The sequence below is a fragment of the Petaurus breviceps genome, unplaced genomic scaffold, assembly GCF_028583685.1.
Source record: "Petaurus breviceps papuanus isolate PSGF00001 unplaced genomic scaffold, PetGlider_PUasm1.0 183, whole genome shotgun sequence".
NCBI classification, from domain to species: domain Eukaryota; kingdom Metazoa; phylum Chordata; class Mammalia; order Diprotodontia; family Petauridae; genus Petaurus; species Petaurus breviceps.
This window is the reverse complement of record NW_027185791.1, coordinates 8,369,727-8,396,386: the sequence shown is the minus strand read 5'-3', so window position 1 is coordinate 8,396,386 and position 26,660 is coordinate 8,369,727. Positions and strand designations below refer to the sequence as shown.

The window sequence follows — 26,660 nt, the reverse complement described above, 5'->3', positions numbered from 1 at the left end:
ACGCACACCGCGCTCCAAGCTGCATCCAATCAGAGCTGCAGCAGTGAGCGCGTCATCCTGTTCTTCCCCAGTGATTTGCTTATTGAATAAAGGTACATTTTTTTGTTCACATTTACCTGTTTATTAAAATTGCTGTCAATGTTCATTAAAATAAGCCCTCTGGTGTTTTTCTGTCAAAAAAAAATAATAAGACAATGTCTTATTATCAGGGAAACACGGTAATACCACAAAATATCGATCTGTGGAATGGATTGATGAACAATTGAGTCACAGGCCTTTTAACATTACATAGATTTTTGTTGTTGTTGTCTTTTTGGAGGGGGGAATGCAGAGCAATTGGGGTTAAGTGACTTGGCCAAAGTCACAGCTAGTAAGTGCTAAGTGTCTGTGGTCGGATTTGAACTCAGGTCCTCCTGGCTGGTGCTCTATTCATTGTGCCACCTAGCTGCCCCTCATTGCATAGGTTTTTAAAAAATAAAATGTCCTTGTTATCTTTTGTCTTTATTCTACCTACATTTCTCATCATATCCCTGCCCTCTTTCCCTCCTAGAAAGCCCACATTATAGCAAAGAATAAAAAAAGAGAGACAAAAATAGTTTAGTAAAACTAATCAACATATTGAAAAAGTCTGTGACATACTGTAGTGTTCCATACCCATAGTTGTCCCTTCTGCAGAGAAAGTAGGAAAGGTATCTTTTCACATATCTTCTTTGTGACCAAGCTCATATTTGATTTTTAATTTTATTGTTTTTGTGTCATTATTGTTGTTTTATATATATACATATATATATAGTTCCTAGTTATGTTTACGTCACTTGGCATTATTTCATTTAAGTCTTCCCATCTTTCTCTGTGTTCTACACCTATCTTTCCTGATTAGCCTTCTTCCATTCATTGAAAAAAAAGAATTAAAAAAGGAGGAAAAAGCAGTTAAAAAAACAGTTCAGCAAAACTAGCAAACGTATTTAAAAAGTCTCATGTTATATACAGTTTTCCTCACCTCAGTAAAATGGTGGACAGAGGTATCTGATCACGTTTCTTTGGAGTCGAGCTTGGTTACTTTGATTTCGTAACGTTCAGTTTTGACTGTTCTGTTGTTGTTTCTACCCTGTCCTCATTGACACCACTTTAATCATTTTTATTTTTATTTTTCTGAATTTGATTTACTTTAGTTCAGATGATTTCCCATGCTTCTATGTAGTCATCACATTCTTTCATGTTATTCCTTGATATTCCTTAACATTCATATCCCACAACCGGCTTACCTAGTACTTAACTGGTGGGCATATATTTTGTCTCCAGTTCTTGCTTCTACCAAAAAATGGTGCTATAACTATTTTGGTGTATGTGGGACCATTCTTCTGATCTTTGACCTCCTTGGGGTATCTGTTTCCAAGGGTCTGGATATCTTAGTCAATATCTTAACACTTTCTTAGTTCCATCAACGGTGCCTTTCTTCAACCCCTTCAACATTGACTCTAGTCCCATTTTTTTTCATCTTTGCTAGTTTTCTAGGTGTAAGGTAAATCCACAAAGTTGTTTGGATTAGCTCTTTTTCCTATTGTTAATCATCTGGGGCAGTCTTTCATATGTGTTAATGGTTTGAATTCTGCTTTTGAGAATTGTTCGTGTCCTTGACTATTTGGGGGGAGTGGCTTTTGGTCCTATATATGACTGTTAGTTACCTATTATCTTGGATAGCAGACCCATATCAGAGATATGTGATAACCAAAAAAATTTTTTTCCCAACTGATTGCTTCCTTTATCCTAGTTGCATTAATATGCTTTGTATGAAAGCTTTTCAACTTTGTGTAACCTCATGTAACCAAATTGTTCATTATGAATTTGCTCCCTAGACATTTCTTCAAAGAGTACCTTAATCTATTCTTTTTTTTTTCTTTTTGGAAGGCAATTGGGGTTAAGTGACCTGCTCAAAGTCACACAGCTAATAAGTGTGTCAAGTGTCTGAGGCCGGATTTGAAGTCAGGTCCTCCTGACTCCAGGGCTGGTGCTCTATTCACTGCACCACCTAGCCACCCCTAAGAGTACCTTAATCTAGTTCACATCAAACATTTTTATTGGACAACCTTTAATATTCTGGTCTTGTGTCATTTTGAACTTACTATTGTATGGCATCAGATGGTCATCTCAACTAAATTTCTGATAGAATGCTTTCTAGTTTTCCCAACAATTCTTTTCCAGTAGAGAGCTTTTCCCCACATAATTTGTTTTCAAGTTGTCAAATACTGGATTAATGAATCAGCTGTTTTTGACTCTTCCTTTTCTAGTCTGTTCCAACTGATCTACTTTGTAATTTTTTTAAACCAATAACAATAGTTTCAGTGACTGCTGCTTTATAATGTAATTTTTAGCTTAGAAGTATTATTGTTCCTTCATTCATACTTTCTTCTACAATTTTCCCTGATATCCTAGATCTTTTATTCCTCCAAATGAATTTTACTATTATTGTGTCTATCTTTGTAAAGTATAGTCAGTTCTACTATAACATGAAATGTGTTCCTAAAAATCACTGCCCTGTGAAAAATTGGGATAAAAAAACAACATGGGGCTCATGGGGAAAATGAGATTAGGGCATAAAACTCCAAAATTTCATTAGTGACACACATTAGAAAAAGATAGGAACCTAATAAAAACAGTAGCATGGCTTTATACATGTTAAATGTTTAAGAAATGCATAAATACTATAATAAATAGTGGCAGTATCTGTGGCTTCAGGCTGCTATTTGGCCAGAGTCCCAGTTCCAACAGGCCCAGGGCTAGGGCTGGCAAAGGCGGGTTACGGCAGATCTTAGTATTCTGCATCTCTAGGGTCTGGAAGCCATAGTGGAAGGGGAGGAAGAAAGCTGGAGTAGATCAATCTTCCTCGACCCACTGCTTCTGCTATACTAGAAGATATAAAAAAAAAAATATGTCACTTCACTAAAAAGACCCGAAATTTGTTCATAGACATAGGCATTGAAAGGATTTCAGCTTGTGAAACCATGCAGTTTTCTGTGTTTTCTCACTTTCTTGAGGACTGAGTGGTGCATAAGGAAATACAAAATTTGTTTTTGCTCAAATCGTTCCCTAGTACATCAATTACTTTGGAACAAATTTCTAAATAAGTGTTACTGAAGAACTGACTGTATTCTCATGGTCATTTGTTTACTTAAATTGTAAGTGCATGTAGGTAGTATTGTTATCTTTATTACAGTGGCACGACAATTAGCACTGAAAATCACTCCAATCAATTTAAGCTATTTGTTTCTTCAAGGAGACCCAGGTAAAATATTTCAACACCGTATGTAAGCACTCTGGGGCAGCTAGGTGGTGCAAAGGATAGAGTGATGGGGCTAGAGTCAACAAGATTCATTTCCTGAGTTCAAATGCAGCCTCAGATACTTATTAGCTGCGTGACCTTGGGCAAGTCACTTAACCTGTCCCAGTTTCCTCATCTGTAAAATGAGCCAAAGAAAGAAAAGGCAAACCACTTCACTATCTTTGCCAAGAAAATCTCCAATAGGATCACAGAGAGTCAGACATAACTGAAAAATGACTGAACAACAACATATAAGCACTTTATGGAAAATGCTCCAATATCAAACATAACATTACACAATTTGTTTTCCAAGAGAGTCCTAGAAAATATAAAAGCAGTCACCAGAAAGAAGTTTGCTCATCTAGAGAGCTGTTGGGTAGGAAATTGATCGGGTTTTCTGAGATAAATTGCTTTCTCAGAGGTCTTCTCATCTTTCTCTGTTGTCTCCACCTAGATTTGCTCAAATTCAGATGATATAGCACTGGATATAAAAACAAACAGAACTAAGGGTTTCCTAATATGCAAAGAATGACGTTGTTGCTAGTTTGAGGAAGAAAGCCGCTGTTGGTATTTTACTGACTGTGGTTTTCCACCATGTGAAACAGTTATTTGTTCAACCTGTATCATATGTTCTTAGGACACTACTAGTAGTTACAATACCTATTTGGGGAGGATCAGCTTCTCTAAACATGAACAAATACGAGCAGAATACAGAGTTTGCACAGTTTAGATTGTTTTGGGAGATGTTTAATGTGTTCTGTTCTCTCTGGTTTGGACAATGTTAAAGGAAGTGCTTTGTACTCCTTGTAAAACAGAAGGTTTGCAGCTGGTGATTTTATTCTCCACTTGGCTCTTTTTCAGACTTTTTTTGTTTCCTTTTGGTAAATTTGATAGATGTATGTATTTTAGAAGAAAACTAGATACTGCACTCTGTAGCTGGACTGCTATGGGAAGGTGGACTTTTTTTTCCTTTGAAGATGGCAAAAGAACGTATTTTCACATCCACTTAAGTACTCATGTGGCCAGGGTTTTGGAATGTACCATCGAGACAGAGTGAACATGAACTCGCTTCCACATACTGTTCTAATCTGATTTTATTGAATCCCATTTTTCAGTTAGGTCCCTACCTATCCACACAGTAGGGTTTAGTGGGGAAGACAGCAAAAGTATAAGATCCAACCATACCTTTAAGGAGTTCCCAATATGACTGAAGATATCAAGTGAATACGAATGAAATAATAAGATAAAATTTACTTCTAAACTATGTGAAGTTTACCATTAAGTATTCAAATCTCCTCAAAGGAGGGGCAGGTCAGGGTGGTATGAAGCTGTCAGAAATCTTATAGGAGAAAAAGAACTTGAATTGAACTCTAAAAAATGATTAGGCTTTATAAAAGTGGAGGGAAGACTTTGTAGTCAGACAAGACAGTAGGAGCATGATATATGTAGGGGTCAGTAAACTTCTTAATTGAAACAGGATCTGTGTTGAGGTATAGTAGGAAATGAAGCTGGATAGAATGAGTGGGGTCAAATTATAGACTTCTCAGAAATCTAGGCAGAAGCATTTGGATTTGACACAGTGGGGGTCATTGAAGCTTTCTGAACAGGGCAATGACATGATACATGTAGCATTTTACAGATTTTCTCTTGGTAGTGGTGTACAAAAAATGGATTAAAAGTGGGAAGAATATGAAATCAGGAACCTAGCTTAGAATCAGCCACAATAATGTATTTATGTAGTGATGGAAGCTAGGAGTAGTGAAATGAAAAAGCGAGGCAAATATGAGAACCAATTCAAAGGAAGAAGTAACAGGAATTGGTAAAAGATTGGATTTGGGGAATGAAAGGAGGGGAGGGCTTAGTTAATGTTTTTCCTAAGGTTTCTAGTCACTCTAGCCTGGGACACTAAAAGAATAGTGGTAGTAGGGCTAGAAGTAAGATCACTAGGAAAGGAATTCAGCTTTTCACAAGGGTGGGAATGACACCGAGTTAGTGCCCAGATTAACGTGGTCAGTTCTCAGTATGTTGAATCTCAGGTAATAGCCAAATGGATATGTCCTGCCTGAAACATAACAGAACAAGATAGAGTCAAAGATTTTATAGGTACTTTTATTCCTCCTTTATTCTTGAACTGACCATAAACAACAATGGCACATGAAAACTTGATCTGATGAGTATCATAAGCAATACTTGAAATGGGTCTGTTGAAATAGAATGCATGCTGAGAACACTAAGTGAAAGCTGAGCTTAGAAAAGTTATGATTATTCACAAAAGTGTGAGCTATGGTATTAATTTTCAAATAGCTAGAATAAGCGTCTGTTCTATAATATTAAACAATAAGGAAATAGATCCATTTTTGTGCTGCTTACAACTCTATTAAGCATTGCCCTTTGCACTTTAATGAAACATTCCTGAAGTGGCAGAGGGGGTTGAAATATTGACAACTTGGTATTTATAATATGGTTTATTTTAGTGGAAAAGCTTCTAATCTGGGCTTTTTGCACAAGATAGACACCTTTTCCTCTCTGAAACCTTCAGGTTCATGTTTGGCTCAGTTCTGCCTTGGTTCACATTTTTGCCACCCACCGAGTTTACCTCTTGAGCTCTGGCTTCATTTTCATTTACCTGGCAAGTTTTCCCCTACTCAATATGTCTTCCAGACAGAGCTTCCTTTCTTAGCCTCTACTCTTGAACAAATGACCACTTGGACTGCACTTTTCACTAATTTAGAGATTCAACCCAACTCAAAAATTCTAGGTCATAACTTTCTGGACTTCATCTCAAACACACACACACACACACACACCACTCAGGCCAACATATGCTTGTCTTGGTTCCATGTTTGGACATTTGCTTTATTTGCAGATTGGAAGGGTTTTTTCTTTTGTTTTCTGAAAGTGCAGCAAGATGCTTATTGCTTGTTTTCTCTGACATATGCCTTGTCTCTCAAACAGAATAAGCTTTATCTTATATCCTTTGATTTTCTGTTTAAGCAGAAAAAAAGATTGTTATGGTTTGGATCACAGTGCCCTTGCCTGGAATCTTCACAGTAATAGGTAACAGATGTGAGACCAAAACAGTGAAGCTGCATAACTGTCTCATGTTAAATTCTGTCCATTTCAAGTATGTGTAGCTTTTCAGTAAGCATGAGCAATGGCTTCATTGAGTTGATGAAAATGGTCATAAATAATATTTATATTTATTTCTAGAAAATTGGCTTTGCAGCAGGAAAGACCAAAGTGAGACAGGATGAGATTAGTTTTACAATTACTTCCCTCAAATATATTCAAATGCTGCTTGTTCCTTTGTGCTGTCTCCTGGTAAGCAGTGGCCAATGCTCAGTATGCTGATAAATGTTTAACCACTGGCTCTCTAAAAAAAATACACACATACTTATTTTTTAATAGTATTTTATCTTTCTAATTACATGTAAAGACAATTTTTAACATTCATTTAAAAAAAATTTTTGAGTTCCAAATTTTCTCCTTCACTCCCTTCTCTCCCCACATCCCAAGATATGGATTATACATGTGCAGTCTGTAAAACATGTTTCCACGTTGGTCATGTTCACAGCAGGGATAAGCTTAATATGATTTATTAACACTTTCTCTATCACTTTCTTAAGTCTAGACAACAAAACAAATAATAAATCAATCCCTGATTTATAGCATTCAATACTGAAAGTTTAGGAATTGGCTTACATGAGCTGATTTAGGCTGGTTCTAGCACAACCCTGAATATTGGATAAATCTGACACCATACAAACTTGATACTATTTCTTTTTTTCTTACTCTTTTTTTCTTTCTTTGCTTTTTTCTTCTCCCTTTGTCTTTCCATGCTTTTGTTGGCATCACTTATCTGGGTCTGATATTGAAATTTTAAAAAAAATGTGTCACATTCCTCTAGTATTCATTTATTAGAATATAGTGAACAGAATGCTTAACAGAAAATCATTCTTGTCCAATGGCCAATGCCTCTAATAGATCCCAAAGTTCACAGAATTATGCCTTCACCTGGGCTATGTGTGGAGAAATAAAGAATAAGGATGGCCTCAAAAGAAAGTATTGATTATCTCAGGGGAATGGCATGAGACTACCCAGGATCAATCTTTCTATTCTTGGTCATTTAGGATTTTGCCCAATTTCCAAGTTGTTTTAAATTTTAAGGGATATCAACATCTTGAATATCGTTATCCCAGTGGGGATGGCACTCCGAAGATGAGAAAAACAACTGAAAATTAGATCAAGTGTACAAAGAGGAAGTACGTGTTGGCAACTAAACAATTGTGAGGGTGTAGAATTATGGATTCTTGGGGTATCCCATGTATATGTCAGAACTATTGACATTTTCTTGAAAGACATGACAGTAGAGGCAACCTTGTGGGATGACCTTGTTAATATCATAAACCATAAAATGGAGACATTTGCACTCCAAATGCACTTGCATTTGGCATGGTGGGGGTACAGTATACAGTCAAAAGGATTCCTAGAGGGCTTTCAGATTCTCCTACTTATAGATGACATGTAGATTGCACCAAATTCTGCATTATAGATCTGCCTGCATGAGACCTATACCCATTTTAAAGAGCCTGTCAAACCTGAATAAAAAATGCCTGATTTTTTTTCAGACTATTATGTATTTGGAAGGACAATTTATAGGGCACATCTATCATAGATCTGTTTTGAACCAGTGAATTTGTAGCAGAAATGAATATGAGAAGGACTGGGCAGTTGATTTCCTTTGGACAACTTCAGAGTTCCTCAAATATTCAAAGGCCATCTTTTTAATGCAATATTCTTCTGGTATTGTTCTGTACCTGAGTGGTCTTAAGATTCTCTGAAAATGAGTATAACCCAGAGGGAAATGGAAGAGTCAGTGGTGGGTTTGAGTAGACAAAAAAAAAAGACAATATTACAAATGGGGTGGAAAGTAGAGGAGACTTCTGACTAACATGACAAAATAAGAGGCTAATATTTAAGACAACGATATATAATGTATATGATATATTATTATATATTGATATATTATAACATATTATATTATAAATATATAATATTATATTGTATATAATATAAACATATATATTATAAGTAATATAAGATATTGTATATTAATATATATAATTACATTATTATATAATAAGCTAATATACAAGACAAAATTAGCTGCTAGCCATGGTGGTTCATGTTTATAATCCCATTCTTGTAATTTGCCAGGGAAATAAAGGCTAGCATATTGTTTGAGCTCAGGAATTCTGGTATGCAGTGGACTGAGCTGATTGTGTTTGCAGAGCTGGTTAGTAGAGGGATTGGGCTTGTGAATGGCCACTGCATTAAAAAAAAAAAAGGCAAACACACCCCCACTCCCCAAACCCAACAAAAACAAAAGAAAGTCTTCAGATCATCCATATAAACCCCAGTAATTATCTGAAAAAAGGTTCCAGAAGGATGGATGATAAAGAAACTCCAAGTGAAACAGAAGTAAATTCTTCCTGCTATTCCAGAACTTTACAAAAAGATGGCCAAAAGTCATCAAAGGCCAATGGAGATTATCATAAAGGAAACCAGTATGAAGCTTAGGTAAATGAAGAAACTGAAAGAGGTAGGGAGAACAGCTCTGCCAAGGAAGCCAGCACAACCCCTCCCCTACTTACCCAGAGGTCCTGAAAATAGAAAGGAGTAGAAAGGATTAATGATGGTGGTGTCACAAGTCATTTGAACTCCTGTAATTGAGAGCCTGATACTAGTTCTTGGCCTTGACCTACTCAATCAGACAGGAGGACATATCCAGTCAGGCAGTTTACTAGTATTTATTAAACACTTAGCATGTAGCAGTCATTGTACTGGGTAGTGAGAAATACAAAGAAAGGTGAAAAAATAATTCCTACTCTCAAGAAACTCACAGTCTAATGGTGGAGAACACAGTAGGTCATTGAACAGAGAGACAGGACCTGGCCATCCATTCTTTTGCTGCACTAGGAGTCCCAAGTAGGAAACAGGGCAAATAATACATGGACTCCAGAGCCAGTGGGGGTGGAGAAGAATATTTAGGTGACCTGAGACCAGCATGATTTTCATCATCTCATTGGGCACTATCAGGCTGATAGCAAGAGAGAATCGACTTCTATTGAGGATCCCAGAAACAGAAGACAGACCAAATGAGACCCAAACCCAGTGGACTCCCAGGAGAGTGAAGGAAAAAAAGAATTAAGGCAGAAGATGGAGTCTGAGATCAACAGGAACAGCTTCCAGATTATAACAGAAAAAACAAACCAGGTCTACTCAGTTCATACAAGAATCTTTTAACACTCTGGGGTATTCTTCACAGTATTGGCCTCCACACAAAATCATCTGATAACGAAAACTAAAAATAAGAGTAAAGAGAAGAAAAGACTGAAGACAATGAAAAAATGTTACATATCAAGAGAAATCCAAGAAGTAAACCAAGAAAAACAGAATAAACTCACAACTATAAGGGGGGGTGGGACGATTTGGCCACAAGGACAACCAGAATACCTATCTGGAAGAAGTACCTTAGAATAGAAGGTGAAACACCTTTCCCAAGTAGAGGAGTCCCATAAAAATATAATGGAACAAATAAAAATCAGTTACTTAATGAGACAACCAAAAATACCAAAAATACACTCAAATGATTGAGGGAAAAAAAAAGATAAAAGGGAAATATCTAATCAAAACAAAAGACCCGCAAAAGAGGTTAGGAGAGATAACTTATGAATCACTAGACTTTCCACAGACCATGACAAAAGCAAGCAGCCCTGGACGCTTTTATAATTTCAAGAAATTATAAAAGAAATCTGCCCAGATCTATTAAGACCAAAAGTCAGTGACTGAAACTACAAATTTAAAACACCCAAAATGCCATAACAAAAATCCACCGCTTCCAGAACAAAGAAAAAATACTTTACATAATTAGAAAAGAAAAATTAAATATCAGGGAACCATTGACATTATCATATATGACAGAAGAAATTACTATAAAGAGAAATATCTTGGAGTATTATGTTCCAAGTGACAAAATATAAAGTCTTACAACCAAGATACAAGAAAATATTAAAGGTTATTTACCAGTAAAATTGAGGAAAATCCTACAATGGGAAAAATAGATTTTTTGGGGGGGAGGGCAATTGGGGTTGGGTGACTTGCCCAAGGTCACATAGCTAGTTTTTGTGTTGTGTCTGAGGCTGGATTTGAACTCAGGTCCTCCTGACTCCAGGGCTGGTGCTCTATTCACTGTGCCACCTAGCTGCCCCTGAAAAATGGATTTAATAGGATAGAGGACTTTCATGCATTCCTGATTAAATTAATAGAAACTTTGAAATGCAAACACAGGAGTCAAGAAGAACCTAGAAAAGTACAGACATTTGTCCAATTGGAAAAAAAAAAAAACTAAAAGATAATGAGCTACTTACTTGTCCCTTAAAATTCCTGCCTTCGTAAATCAAAGAAGAATTAAATTTAAGACAGGTTTTGTTGGTTTCAAGGGAAGGAAGAAATGAGGAAGGGGAGAATTATTTCTCATAAATAGGGGGCATATGAAGAAGATTATACAAATAGTGAGAAAGGAAGAGAGAAACAGGCATCTCATGACCTTATTTTTATGTGAACTAGACAAAGTTTCTCACACATACAGAGAGAGAAAGAGAGAAACAAAATATCCCAAAAGAGATAGATAGGGAAAGTAAGAGTTTAAGAGAGAAAGGAGAATTAGGAAAGGAAAAATTAACTTCAGCTTTGAAGGATTGATCATAAAAGGGGAATTAAAAATCCATCTTAGAGCATAAGAACCCAAGGTTGGTAAAGAAGGAAGAACAAAAGAAATAGTTATCACTTCAATACAGATGACTTGAACTGACTAAATTCCTTCTCTCTTTGTAAGGAGAGGAGGGCAGGATGAAAAGAGGGAAATATATAAATAATAATCATGACAATGAATGTCAGTGAGATTAACTCAACTGTTAAATGGAGGAGAGTAGGAGACTAGATTAGAAAGTAGAAACTGAGGGGTAGCCAGGTGGCTCATCGAGTAAGAGCACCTGCTCCAGTGTTGGGATGACCTGGGGATCCAATCCGGGCTCAGATACTTAGCAGCACACCCAGAAATAACTGGCCGTGTAACCTTGAGCAAGTTACTTAACCCTGATTGCTTAAAAAAAAAAAATTTAAAAAAAAAAAAGAAAGTAGAGTCTGACAATTTTGTTTACAGGAAGCATACTTGAAACAAAGATTCACACAGTTAAACTGAGGAATTAAATCAAAATGTATTATGTTGTAGATAATTTAAAAGAGAGGTAGCACCCATATTCACATAATGGTATAACAAAAACAAAAAAAACATGGTTAAAGTGATAAGCAAGGAAAGTTAGGATTCTTAAAGACACCATAGACATATATTATTGTTTATTAATATAAGTACTTCCACCTACATACTTAAAGGAAAGCATAATCAAATTACAGGGAGGAATAGCAAAACTATAATAATTGTATTCTACTATCCATGATATTTTTTATTCTTTTCATATTTTCTCCTTAGTTATCACAAAATAGATCCTTGAGTACTTTGAAATTGTGTTCCATCCAGCACAGATTTCTGACATATATATTTAGACAGGTTTAGCTATTCTTCCCAACTTCATCTTCTTAAAATGTCATTGCCGCTCCCTTATTTGGCATATTGAAAGCTTGGGTAATTTAAATCCGAGGTGGTACTCCAGTGTCATCAGTGGTGAAACTAAATTCCTAGACAAATATTGGCCAATGTGTTCTTTCTGACATATCTCTATTTCCTTCACATCCTTTCAGTTTCCACTGTGAACATTCTCGGGATAATCTGGCTTAGTCAGCTCGCTCTCTGCCACAAAAGCTCATCTTTTTTTTAACATTAGTAGTCTCCTGGTCATTCTGTGTCAATGAATCATAGAATACCATGATCCCAGTTGAATTGAAATTGCAGGTTACAGAAAAAGCAATGGAAAGTAGGTGCCAGAATATTACCAAATGCAAGAAGTGGCTTAAAATACATAAAGAGAATATATGAGCAAAGGAGGAGTTAGGTCAGTTATGTAGCCATGAGTAAGGTATGAATAGCCAGAGTGTTGCATTAGTATCTAGGAATTTTAAAAAAGATATTCACTATTTTCATAACTCCTCCAAAGAGGATTTATTTAGAAAAGGACATAGAAGAGAATTGTATAGAATTTTTAAATTTGGATAGGTTACTATCTACAGTTATTACAAGAGTTACCTACATTAGTGAGATCATGGTACTATCAAAATATCAATATGTGACAGATTTTGACAGAGACTTTCAAACAGCCATACAAAAAAAAAACTCAAAAATTTTTAGAAAAGTAAAAACAAACAAAAAAAATTTAAAGGCTTCTGTTTTTTTCTCATCTCTAGTTTTATATTTTCAGATATGGCCATAACCTCATTTGCAACTTTAAGTTATTTGTAACTTGAAAATTACAGGTATATATGTAATTTACAAATCTATTTCATGTTTTTATTTAAAATTTACTTATAAAAATCTTGACTATGAACTGAGAGGCAACATAATTTAGTGAATAATGTACAGGATTTGGAACAAGGAAGATTTAGATTCAAATCCCATCTTGTACTGTGAGGCCCTGGCCGGGCAATCCATTCAACTTTTTTGGGACTTAGTTTTCTCTTCTGTTAATTGAAGACATTGGACTTGATAACTAGGTGGCATCATCTGAATAAACTATAAATCTTGTTTTTAAGTTCATCTCATCCACATGGAAACTTAATCATTGGTGAACTCTGAGTTAATATGGTAGCAAAGGTTGGGTTTAAAAATATAGTCAGCAACTTTGATGGATATTGCACTTGTACTCTCAAGTGAACAGCCTCTGAATAGTCGGTGATCAAATGCAGTACTTGGAGTCAAAAGGCAAAAAGCTCTTTTAGAGGTATTTCTAAGACTCTTTTTTGTTTTAAGATGTATTTATTTTGACATTTATCATCTGACCCTCACACTGCCCCCTAACAAAAGCCAAACAAAATTAAAATAAATATGCATCATAACCATATATGGTCTGGCAAAACAAATTTCCACATTGGCCGTGTCCAGAAATGTATGACTGTATTTTAAGCTCATTGCCTCTCTGGCAGTAGATGCATTTCACCACTCTGGAATGATGGTTTGTCATTACATTGATCAGAGTTGCAAAGACTTTGAAAATTTTTTTTCTTTATAGTGTTGTCTTTGTATAAATTAATTGTTCTCCCAGTTTTCTCTTTGTGATGCATCAGTTCATAGAGGTCTTCCCAGTCTCCTCTGAAACTGCCCATTTTGTCATTTGGTAGTATAAAAGTGAACTGTGACCAGAAATAGTGAAAGACCAAGGATAATGGAACCAAAGATAAAGTTGCTTTCTTTGGCATTTTATTGAAATTAAGGAGGACAGTTAATGTGATGTAACCAACTTGCATGATATTTGGGCTATAAACTGTGTTGATACTATCTTATATGTTTTAAATCTTAAAAATAGATTTAATTCTCTTTTGAGTGTAGCCATCAAATATTTCTTAAACACCTACTATATGCAAAGTGCAGTGTTTAGGGAGAGGAAAAATGAATTAGACATAACCTTCAAGTAGCTTACTGTGAAGGAAAGGGAAAAAAAACAAGTACCCAAGCAATAGCATAAAATACTATGACCACTAGGTGGCACTGGCAAGCAAGGTGGACAACTGCCAGGCATCACTTGAGCCAGAGCTCCTGTCTGAGAATGCCCAGGAAGTAGATAACCATTCCCTTTGCATGGATGGAACTTTTCTAGCAAATCCATACCCCTCCCCCAACTCTTACCCCCTCCACATACACATCACCTCTTTACTAAAGGGTGAATTCTTTTAAATACAACACACCAACATGGTTGCCCTTCCACACAAGCTCTTGTGGTTATCAACAATATAGAGAGAGAGACTTTTAAAAATGGAGAGATGTGGTGGAATTTGCTGGGAAGTTTCACAGAGGTCTGGACCCTGGAAAGATGAGTCAAGACTTCACTCATGGGAGCTTATCTCTAACTAGGAGTGCCCTGGTCTCAAACTCTTTGACAGGCAGGCAAGTCTATAATGTTAGGTCCCCATTTCCCTGCCCCCAATGGTTATTTGATGACTCTAAGTCTCCAGCCTAAATCGATTAGAAAAAAATAACCCTTATCTCTGTAAAGTGAAATTCTGTCCACCCCCAGCTCCATATTTGTAAATATTAAATGAGATACAATACAAAGTTTAGGATTTCTGTTGATCAACAATTTGAAAGTGCAGAAAAAATTAGCTGTTGCTGACCCATAGGGGGCATTTATTTAGCTCTCTCCTGAGAAGAGGAAAAGCAGAGGGGAAAGTGTCTCCAGCTGTCTCCCCTCCCTAAACGGGGGATCAGCAGTGCAGATTGCACCCATAATATAATTCACACTTGAATCATTCTTACTGTTTGGGCTCAGCTTTCATTATAGCTAGACCTCAGTCATCTGCTTTCCATGGGTCTACACTCCCATCTGTCTTACTGGTGCTTGGCCCGCACTTCAGGACCTGGGACTGAATTTGGAGGTATAGGACTGTGAACACAGCAGAGCAGTGCTCTCCTTCCCAAGTTCCTGCCCCCTGAAGGAATTGGTTAAAGCTAGTGAAGTTCAGGGGAGAAATCCTGCTTCTGAGAAGATTGCAGTGAGAGAATGGCTTTGATTTCAGTAGGCAGAGATGGGGTTAAAAATATTACCGTGTGAGTAATGACCATGAATACAGAAAAACTCAGGGCACATTCATGCCTGGATTGACAGTGGCATAGTTTTTAGCAAGAGGGGAAGCTTGGTCTCTTATGTCTGTGGAATAAACACCTATACCAGTGAATCACGTGACCTAGGAGGTGAGCTAGTCCAGCCAACCTATTCCTGTAGGTGAAACTCTGCTACAAGTGGCTGATTATAAGGATGAAAGAGTTGTTTGGGGAGAAATAATTCAGAATTCAGAATGCCATTCTAAGAGTTTTGCCTTAGGTAAATTACATTGTCAATAGTGTAGAATGGATTTGTTGCAGGGGTTAAAGACTGCAGACAGGGAAGTCAATCAGTAGTTTCTCAGTAGTCCAAGCAAGAGCTGATGAAAGTTTAAAGTAGAGTGATCAGTGGAAAGACTAGGCCCAGACCCAAGGGAGATATCCAGGGGAATCCTGCCTACGCTGACCATTGGGCTGCAGTTCAACATTTTCCTCAGAGGGTGATGACGGCACACATTCAGCTGAGCTGTCAAGAAGGATCCTAAATTAAATTGTGAGGTTGACGTAGCACTTTCCTCTATTTATTCGGTACTTGTTTCTTCTGAACAAACCGAGGGAGGTCCGATGACCTCTCTTTGAACCCAAATGCAAGTAAAATGCCTTAGAAGACAACACAGACTGCATCTGTTTGAACTCCTTTCCTGTGGCCTCTGAACTGTGCTGTGTCTATGGAGGCAATTACAAGGTGCTTTGTGATGACAGATTGTTTTCAGCAGAAGAGAATTGACATGAACTCTGTCTGAGGCAGCATAAGTATGATGGTTTTTTAGCCATGGCCTTTTGTATAATCATTATATAGGTTTGGTGCAGTAGCCTGGACTAGATACCTTTACAGAATAGTGCTGCTAGTGAGAAGGACCCAAGGCTTATGCCTAATGAAAATGGTTAATGTGTTAGATGTCTCTTCAGTGTGCTATCTATCTGGGGGAAGGAAAGCTGGTGTTCTGAGTGATTCAATGGAAAAGGCCAGGAAAGGTCATTTCTGTCTGCCTCCTGGAGTAAGTCCCAGGCATGTCTTGTCATACCATCAGTGTGTCTCATCTCAGGCTGGGGGGGCGAGGGGGCTTTCCAGGTAAATCTGAGGTTATGGAATCTTGGCAGTTATTGGTTGAGGACATCTGCAGAAGAGACCTAGCAGCCGTCTATCTGTGACCTTCTAAAGGTGAGGCATGGTCAATTCTGTTTCAGGGTCATTTTGCTAGAAGTAGGTGTCATCGCCGTTTTCTAGATACTGTTCTTGGCTAACACGCCCACCTCTATTCTTCACCCTCTCCCTCTCCATCATCTTTTTCATTTCAGTGAAGTACAAAGAAAAGGAGGGTGACTCAACAGAAGCAGTGGCTTCTTGTGGGTTCCTTAGAGTTATGCTGGCCTTGGGTCTGCTTGGAGATGAGCTTAGAATGATCATGTGGACGTCCTACTCGCTACTCAGTCTCAGTAACCCTCATTATTGAAATATATGCTGGAATTATCATAAGTTGTATAAATTAAGGTAAACATTTACTCTAGAGTTTGCCTTAAAACCAAGGAGGGATCTTTTTTGTTTTTAATAGCGCTTGTTCTCTCCTTTCACAATTAAGTCATTTAGCATGACCAATGCTTCTAGCTTTCTAAATTTTTTGGAAGCTTCCTTTCCAGCCAAATCTGTTTAAATTTAATGTTGCAGGAGTCAGAGCATATTTTTGGCATGGGGTTGAGTAAAGGAATATATAGGCAAAAAAAAAAAAGTGTTAAGATTATAGTGGTTTTTCCAAATTTAGTTTATGTAAAGATCTTTATGTAAATAGACTTCCTATCTACTGATAATTTTCAACATTATCCTCTCAAGACAGATGATAGGTAGAAAATATGTTTTTCATTTCTCCGATGGAAAATTGGGGCTCCAACTCAGCCTTTCTGGGGATTGTAATAAATGACTCCATCACTCTCTTAAATGGTTTGTCCATACTCGTGGGAATTTTTACACTGGGTTTGGGGACTCTTTTTTATTCAAAATGTTTTTTCTCTTTCATGAATGGACAAAGCTTTTAAGGGCTTCATGTGTGCCAGGCACTGAGCTTAGTGCTACGGATACAAATACATTCAAGCAAGGCACTCCCCAGTCTTAAGAAGCTTACATTCTAATGGGGGAAGACAACATATAGAGAGATAATTTAAAAAATGGAGAGCTGTGGTGAAATTTGCTGGGAAGTTTCATGGACACCTAGACCCTGGAAAGATAAGTCTAAACTTTATTCATGGGAGCTGGGAGACCCAGGAACTAGACTCATAAGACCATAGGTTTAAAGTGAGAAGGGAACTTAAGCATCCTTTGGGCTGAGACCTTCTTTTTTCCAAATGAGAAAACTGAGACGTCTAGAGAGACTGAATGATTTCCCAAAGTTACACAAAGTAACAAGCAATAGAACCTTGAATTTGAACCTGGGTCTCTGATTCCAAATCTGGTGGATTTTTTCTAATGTGGGCTTTTTCCAATACATCATGTTACCTTACCATGGGTGTGTGACTTCTTTATTCTATTTCTGCTTAAATAAAAAACAAATAAAAATAACTTCCCTGATTAGTATTTTGAAGTTTTTACATGTTTTCTAGGCTCACCAAAAGTTTTTTAACATTTCACAGAACCAATACAATTAAAGGTATTTGTAGCGTGCGATTTTGTCCATTGGCCTTAGTAAATCTGTGGAAAATGTGATATGTAAGGAAATGGACCATTTTTTCTTTCTTCTGTACAAAGATAATTGATAAAGATTCTATTTTAAAGTGTTTTTTTTTTAAACACATTGCATATTACTGCACCTTATGTCTAGGCTGTGTATACCCTATTTTCCGATAGTACTGATATGGAAAAATGGATTTAATGTCTGTCAGTTAATAAATAAGCATTTATTAAGCACTTACTATGTAAGAGTCAAGTGCTTCTTGCTTTCAAGGAGTTCATGGTCTAATGAGGGAGACAATATGTAAAAAATTATGTACAAATAAGATACCTACAGGATGAATTGGAGATAATTACCAGAAGCAAGGCACTAGCATTAAGAGAGATCAGGAAAGTCTTCTTATAGAAGGTAGGATTTTAGCTGGGCCTTGAAGGAAGCCAGAGAAGAGAGAAAACTCCAAGCATGGGGGACAGTCAGTGAAAATGCCAAGGTGGGGGGAAGGGGAAGATAAAGTGTCTTATGAAAGGAACAGCAAGGAAGCCAGTGCCACTGGATCACAGAACATGTGGCAGGAATAAAGTATAAAAAGAGTGAAAAGGTAGGAGGGGAGCATGTTATGAAGATCTTTGAATGCCAGAGGATTTTATATTTGATCCTGAAGGTAATAGGGAGCCATTAGAGTTTACTGAATGGAGGAGGTGACATGATGAATCTTGAGGGTGTTATGCACAAGGTAATAGAAATGATAAGAAATAAAAAAAAATTTATCAGTTGACTTAGAGGATGAGTTGTTTCTTTTAGTTTATGACATAGTAAGGATGAGAAATGAAATTAAATCTCTCCCATATAAATGTATGTATTCATGTATATAGATATTGATTGATCTTGAAATTAAAGTTCAAACTGAGATCACTTTCCCCCCATTGCTTTGATGTATTTTCTAAGTCTCTTAATATTTTCTACTATAAGTTAATTTTATTTCCTTTGACTGGGAAAGTGGGGAACCATGGCCTGAAGTCAAGAAATGTCATAATCAACTAATCAGAGTATGGAATTATGGGTTGCATCCCACCCTGTCTTTGATAGCTACGTGTAGGATTTGTCTCCAACACAACTATACTTTATTCCTCAGTAGTTTCCCATGTACTTTTTACATTCCTATTTCCATTATCATTCTCTATGCTATACTTGCTCTCAATCCCTCCCCTTCTAAATCAGTCATTAAACTGTCAGAAGAATCATCGTCTCACCACTACCTTGGGACCCACAGAGGCAGCTGTGCAAATGCCAAATCTCGTTACCACACATTCACCCTCTTTGCCCATCCTTCCCCTCCCTGCCAAGTTTATCTCATAGAACATGCATTTGCCCTGGGCCAGCCATCTTTAACTCCTCATTCTTCCTCACCCCACACATTCCATCAGTTGCCAAGTCTTGGCATCTTTATCTCCACTACATCTCTGGCATCTCTTCCTTTGTTTCTTTTCACAAAGCCAACTCCAATTCAGGCCCTCAGCACTTCACACCTGGAATATGGCCATAGCTTCCTGATTGGTCTTCTTGCCCCACGTGTTTCTCCTCTCCAAAGCATCCTTCTCACAGCAGCCAAAGTACTTTTCCTGAAGTGCAGGACTGAGCATGTCACTCTATTTAGTAAAGGCCAGAATTTTCCTGTTGACTTAGGGATCAAATATTATTTCATCTCTAATCCCCTCCTTTTTAAGTTTTTTTTTTCCTGTTAGTTGTAGAATGTACACACTTGTGAATAGTTATGTGTATATAATTTATAAATTTAAAATATATTATGGATGCATGCTTAATTTTTAATTATAGGAGTGTACAATTAAAAATTTAGAGACCACTGTAACTTAAAGGCAGGTAACTAATTGCATTGAGAAATAAAACATAAAAGTTATTTTATTTCATTGATCTCTGATCACATGCTTTCTGAAACTTATTTTTAAACAGATTAATTATGACATAACATTAAGCATTGGTTTTGCACCTCTTTTTTCTGTTATTTCTTGCCTTTCCTCTTTTCTTTCCTGCTTCTTCTGTCTTCTCTCTCCCCTCTCTCCCGCTCTCTGTCTCTCACTGTCACTCTGTCTCTGTCTCTCTGTCTCTCTCTCTCTCTGTCTCTGTCTCTCTCTCTCTCTGTCTCTCTGTCTCTCTCTCTGTCTCTGTCTCTCTCTGTCTCTGTCTCTGTCTCTCTCTCTCTCTCCCCCCCTCTCCTCTCTCCACTCTCCTCTCCTCTCCTTCCACCTCTCCTTTCCCCAGTTCTGCCTCATACTTTGCCCCTCGTCAGCCTGCATGCCCACAGAGCATGCTATAGCATGTAAAACAAGTAAAACTCCACCCTGTGAAAGAAGTGAAGGCTTCGGGGAAAATCCAGTGACTGAACTCTTAACTCCTGATATGTAAGTCTCGCAGCGCCTGTGTGCAAAGGTGCTGCTTCCCCAGCAGTTGCTAGCTAGCGTGCAGTTTTGAAGGGGCGGAATCCTGTTCACATAGCTGAGATGTGATTCGCCAAATTTGCAGAACTTTCCCCTTAAAATCTCTACTCGACTACCAGGCTTCCACCCCTGGGAGGTTTTTCTTTTCTCGGTTTCTTTCTCTTTTTTTATGTTGAGACATTGACTTGCAGCTTCTCAGAGTGTGTGTCAGTTACAGTCTAGTCTCCAGCAAGCCACACTGACACCATGAACTCAGACGCTGATGAATCAAAGGAAGGTATGGTTGTTTGAGCTTTTTTTTTGGTGAGGGGGGAATTTGGGGTGGAGTGGGAGGTGGGGGTGGGGGGATCAGTGTTGGAAAAGGTGACAGAAGGCTAAGTTGTTCAATGAGCTGTACATATTTTCTCTTTCGGAATTGCCTTTTGCAGCCAGAATAGTTCAGAAGAATATGGATTTTGAGTTCATTTTTTCCCCATGCAGCCATTTAGTGGAGACGGAGACAGAGAGGAGGAGGAGGGGAGGGGAGAGACCTGGCACAGGCTCTAAAGGAAGGACTGCTCTTTAGATTTCGCTCAAGTATTAACTCCAAGGACTAAAAACTTGTTTGTGAAATGGCATCAACACAGCAGAGAGCCGGATCCCCCCTGAAGAAAGCTCTGAGGATGGCAACTTAGGACGAAGAGACTTTGGAAATAGGAAAGGCTGTGTTTCTTAATGAAAGAGGAAACTATGAAAGAGAGAGAGAAGTGAAAGATTTTTATTTTAGACACAAGCATTCATCTTCTAACTTCCTCTCCTCCAATAGAGTATTTTTTGGGGGGGGTGGGGGGATGAAGAAAGAAATGTGAGGGGGATTTTGTGTGTGTTACACTGAGAGCAGTGTGTCCGTTTCCAGCTTTGCCAAAGCAGAGGGTTTCATTTACTCCCAACCTGATTGAGTGACAGGGCTGGAAAGGCTCCAACAAAAACACAATTATACACCAGTGTTAGTTTGGGAGTTTATTTGTGTATGGAGGGGTGTTTGTGTGCTTTATTTCCCGAAATTTTGCGTACAAAAGACCACTTGTGAGTGGGGGGTAGAGAAGAAATCCGAGGGTAAAAAGTTAAATGCTCTTCAAGCTTGTGGAACTTTTCTTTTAAAGCACTCCCCAGGGAAACTGGCAAATCACGGGGCGCTGGCCATCGACTTTGGCCGGGAAGGGACCAGCACGGCCCCATCTGGGTAGAGGTCAGCCAGGGAGAAAGGGCCTTGAAGGAGCTTGCTTTTCTTTGGCCTTTCTACTCCCCACTCCCTTCCCCCACTGGAGGTGAAGTGTTTTATAAAGTCATCACTGCGGACCCGAGTTTACCTTGTTATGCCAGATGAGGGAAACTTTCAGGCAATAAAAAGAACGCTTGTTGGACGGGAGTACAGAGCTGGCTTTGACTCAGAATGTATGGCTATAAGCAAGGGTTTGAGAGTTCTGACTGAACCGACTGGTAATGGGGGGATGAATGTAGAGTGTGGCTACTAAAGTCATCTGAAGGAGATTGGAATATGGATTGTACTTTTTTTTCTTCCTTATTAACTGGAAAGTTAATAGGAATGAATGCAGGAGAAAAATAGCAATTAGTGTGGGGGGGAACTCCATAAATCACTCCAATCAATCTGTCAATCAAGAAGCATTTATTAAGTGTTTATTGTATGCCAGGTCCTGGGCTAGATTCTGGGAATCCAAAAAACAACAAAAAAAAAAACTGACACAATCTCTACCCTTAAGAAGGTTAGAGTCTTAGGGAGAAAAGCATTAAAATACAGGTAGTACTGCAAACACTTAGGGGCCTAATTTTTTTCTTTTTTAGAGGGTGGGGGAGGCAGGGAACAAGTATTATGCATTCCTCTAGAAACATTCACTTTCCACCTACCAAGAAAAGACAGTGGTTTGCAAGCTGAGGCTTGAAAAGGCCCCTGAGTTACACACAGAAAGCTGCTAATACTCTTGTTAAGTGGACCTCCTCAGCCCTGAAAATCTTTTTCATTTTGGCCAGATCTTTAATAGTTTAGATTCCACAACTTCTCTAGAAATAGCTTGGGTGCTTTTTACCAAAATGTCTGAAATTCTAAAAAATACTTGGAGGTTCCAGGGTCTTAAATTGATGGAAGTTGAGGGTATTTTGCAGGGGTCTGATCAAATACTTTTATCAGCCAGGCGGAACTTTTCTGGCTCTTGCCTGGAAGCTTAAGCAGCAGTGACTACATATATATATATAAAATCTCTGAAGGGAGCATTCTGGGTCAGAGAATTCACCTTAGCCCTTTCATGAGGGCAGAGTTTTTATTAGGCTTCAAATCTGATTATCTGGGAATTTATATTCAGTTATCACTAGTCAATCTCTTTGTGGAACTCTGTCAACAGCCTAGTTATCAAACTTCTCCATACATGTAATAACTCAGGCTTTCCCCATTTAGTGTGAGATCATCACTGTCTAGCCACAGAGTCTATTTTGCAGGAAAATGCCCGTAGACCTCTCCTGTCTGCTTTCTTGTAATAGGATATATTTTAAAGTCATCATTCTAAACTGTCAATGAGTGACTAGTAACTTATTTGGGGGCTAAATATGAAGGGGGTAAGGCTTTTTATATTATATCACGGGCCAACTTACTTGTGTGCATGCGTGCATGAAAAGATCTCATGACCACTGGAAACTTAGCCACCTTAACTTAAAAAATTCTTGCCATTGTAATACACCATTGCCCTTCCTTTCTCTCTTTTACCCTTCCTTCTCACTTCAAAAAATAATAATAGCAAACACTTTGAGTTTGATGATTAAACATGGAATGGATACCCAACCCTTATGTTGTCACTGAAGGCTGAATGAGTTTAACATGTCTGGACTTAAAATAAACATGAGATAGGGGGAGTTCAGTTAGAAGCCTACTTTGAAGGAAGGATGAAGGCTATTGAAAGGAACACATCACCATTTTCGTTTCAGAGCATAGCAAGAGTGCAGCTGTTGACTACATTCCTAGTGTACATTTGTTTCTTGTAGAATGAAGGCCTTTCCTTATGAAATCATTGGGAGTAGGGAAAAGTTAACGGCAGCAAAGGCCCCTAAGGCTTTAGCTGTTGTTGAATATACTCAATAAGAGATCCAAGAAAATTGGAAGTAGCTTCCTTCTCCATGTAATGCTGTCATCTTTTTTTTTTAATTTTTTCTTTTGAAGGGCAATTGAGGTTAAGTGACTTGCCCAAAGTCACAGGGCTAGTAATTGTGTCAAGTGTCTGAGGTCATATTTGAATTCAGGTCCTCCTGACTCCAGGGCTGGTGCTCTATTCACTGTGCCACCTAGCCACCCCGTAATGCCGTCTTCTTGACCCATTGCATGGTTGTAGGTTCCCAAAAGGAAGATAGATATACAAAGTAGGGTGAGCCTGGGTCAGTTAACTAATGAGCCTCCCATATAGCATTTGTCTTTTTACAGCTATCCTCTTTGATTTACCAGAAAGGATGTTTATTTACACTGTACCGTAATCCAGCTACACGCATGTTGCTATGGCAGGGGTGTAGGTCACGTGTGCGTCTTAATGCTTTCCTTGGTTGATTAGCTCCAGTGTGTCCCATTTATACGTAGTTGTTTCCTTGTCTCCCTCATTAGATGATGAACTCCTGGAGAGCAGGGACGGTCTTTTGCCTTCCCGCTGTCCTCAGTGCTCCGCACAGTACCTGGTGCCTAACAGAAACTTAAGAAATGCCAACCAATGCTTGTTCTAATTATGATTCTAAGAGTTAGAGTTGAAAACCCCTAGGCCAAGGGGTTCTTAGGCTTTTCTTTGTGTCACAAACCTCCTTGGCAGTCTAGTGAAGTCTATAGTCCCTTCTAAGAGTCATATTTTTGAAATGAAATCCATAAGATTACAAAAGCAACAAATTCTTTTGAAATACAATTATTAAAATATTTTTTTAAAAAAAGTTCATGGACCCCATGTCAAGAAGCCTTTATCTAGACCAGCACCTTCATTTTTACATGGAGAATTATTTATCCCAAGAAGATAAAGTGGAAAGAACACTGAATTTTTAGTTTAAAGGATCTGAGTTCAAATCCTGACTGTACTGCTTGCTGCCTGTAAGATCTGGGGCTAGTCGCCCAGCTTCTCTGGCTTCAGTTTCTTCATTTGTAAAATTATGGAATTAGACTAGGTGACCTCTAGATGTTCCTTCTAACTTTAATTCTATGAATCTATGGAGTGACTTATCCAAAGTCACACATACAAAGTGACAGAGATAGGGTTTCAAACCTCACCCCTCAGTTTCTGACTGTAACTTGGTTTGCCCTATAAGCACACAACCAACTTAAAGTATAGATAAACAAGACATATGCATTATCTCGTAAGGAAAAAGCACACTCTTCATTCTGAGGCTGGGTTCAGATTTTCCTTTCCTTGTGAGAAAAAAGTCTCATTGAAGGAATTGAGATGAGAAAGAATTGGGTAGAAAGGACACAAAAGTGTTCAGAGAATGAGTAAAGACTAGGTAAAGGAAGTGGGCTTGTCTATATATCTCTGTTTTAAAAGTTGCATGTGTTTGGTTTAAACATAAATAGCTGCAAAGTGCCCACCTCGTAAGGACAGCTTAATTGGAAAAGAGGTGGTAAGACTCTTGCTCTCACATTTTTTCTTCTTGCTTCTTTCATCTTCTGTTTTCCCAATCACTAATTAATTAATCAGCAGATATTTATTTAGCCCCTGCTATGTGCTTAGCATAAAAAAAAAATATCCTCAAGTAACTGATCATCTAATTTTGGAGATGACACTTAACATACCTGAAACAATCACAAGTGATGAAACAAAATTATAATGAATATTGGATTGAATATAGGCTACAGAGTGTAATAAGAGTCCAGGGAAGTCCAAGAACCAAGGGGAAAGGGGCAAAGCAATGGGGGCACAGTTCTGGTACCACAAGGACATTTTCTGAGGCAGGGAACTGGGTGTCTCGTTCTGTGGCCTAAGCGTAAGCCTTAAGGCATGCTTACTTCCACTGAATCTTGCCACAGTTTATCAGTGAAGAGGCAGAGGCTTCCAACTCTAGTTAGTTCTAGGTACAATGAAGAACCTGGTCCATGTATCCAAAAGTCAGAGGTCAGTGATGAGAATGAGATTGTGGTTTGAGAATTTTCTGGGTCCCTCTCATCATACCACTCATTTTATAGTCTTTAAGATGAGTCATCTAACAGCGGCACAGGCAGATTTTTTTTTAGAGTAAATTATTTCAACCCCAAATATGTGATAAGCTTGAAAAGTAAAGCTGGGTAGGCTTTGAAAAGGCTGAAGCCTCCCACAGGAAGTGTGAGGGACTGAAATGACAGTAGGATAAGTGAATGGCTTTTTTTTCATATGGAAGCAGAGTTTGAGAACAGAGAGAGCTGAAGAAGCCCTTGGAGACCGATCTGTAAGGACAAGATCTAGTCAGGTGCCTGTAAATCTTAGGAATTAGCATACTTTGTAGCATCAGCTATCTTTATATTTCAGCATGATTTTTTTTTTATTCCACTCTTCAAATTTCCCAATATCACATTGCTTTCGACTTTGGGTTATTCAGATGCTGATTAACCAAGTTACTGTTCTGTTGTGTGTCATATTCTTATCTAGAGAGACAACCTGACATAATGGATAGAGTGACCTCCGTGTTTGATGCTGAAGGCGTAGACCTAGGACTTACCTACTGAGTCATGGACTGCCTAAGATCTGCTCAGTACACTTGCCTTTAGATGTTCCCCAGGGGCGGGGAGCCTGTGGCCTTCTAGGTTCTTGGGTACAACCTTTTGACTGAGTCCAAGATTTATAGAACAAATCCTTTTATGAAGGGAATTTGTTCTGTGAAGTTTAGATTCAGTCAATGGGCTGCACTAGAGGATGTAAATACAAGCTCGCACAATGTACTGTCTTCAGGCCACTTTGGTTGGCCCCAAGTAGTGCAGACCTGACCAAGAGGGCCACATGTGGCCTTGAGGCCACAGGTTCCCCATGCCTGGATATTCCCTGTTGGGTCTCAAATTGGGAGGGAGAGGGAAGTTGAGTGTGCAGCCACCACCTCTCTAAATTACAGCTTTTGTGGGATCAGTAACCTTTGGATTGCTTTAAACCTGTCCTCAACACATCCAATTATCAGCTTGGTACCCTGAAACCTGTCTGCTCTCTCTCCCAGTCTTCCCCCTATCCCTCAGATGTTGTGTGTTTAGTCATTATATTTGTGTTCAAACTCTCTATGGCCCCATTTGGGGTTTTCTTGGCAAAGATACTGGAGTGGTTTGCCATTTTCTTCTCTAACTCATTTGACAGATGAGAAAACTGAGGCAAATAACATTAAGAGATGTACCCAAAGTCACACAGCTAATAAATATCTAAGGCCGGAGCCTTCTC

At 38.3% G+C, this 26,660-nt stretch overlaps 1 protein-coding gene across 6 annotated transcripts in view; it reads left to right on the top strand.

Moving 5' to 3' along the window:
* The window catches only part of TNFAIP8 (TNF alpha induced protein 8), a 127,073-nt gene that overhangs the window by 60,476 nt on the left and 39,937 nt on the right, over window positions 1-26,660 (top strand). Inside the window, exon 1 of one of the 6 annotated variants that reach the window (XM_069087842.1) lies at window positions 20,193-20,536. The exons of 4 other annotated variants lie outside the window; for them this stretch is intronic. Coding sequence is in view for 1 of the 2 variants with exons in the window: in XM_069087838.1 (XP_068943939.1) it covers window positions 20,506-20,536 (31 nt within the window). In the remaining variant the exon portion in view is untranslated. Of the gene's footprint in view, window positions 1-20,192; window positions 20,537-26,660 lie in introns of those variants that run through there. One more of the 6 variants, XM_069087838.1, reaches the window with a different exon arrangement.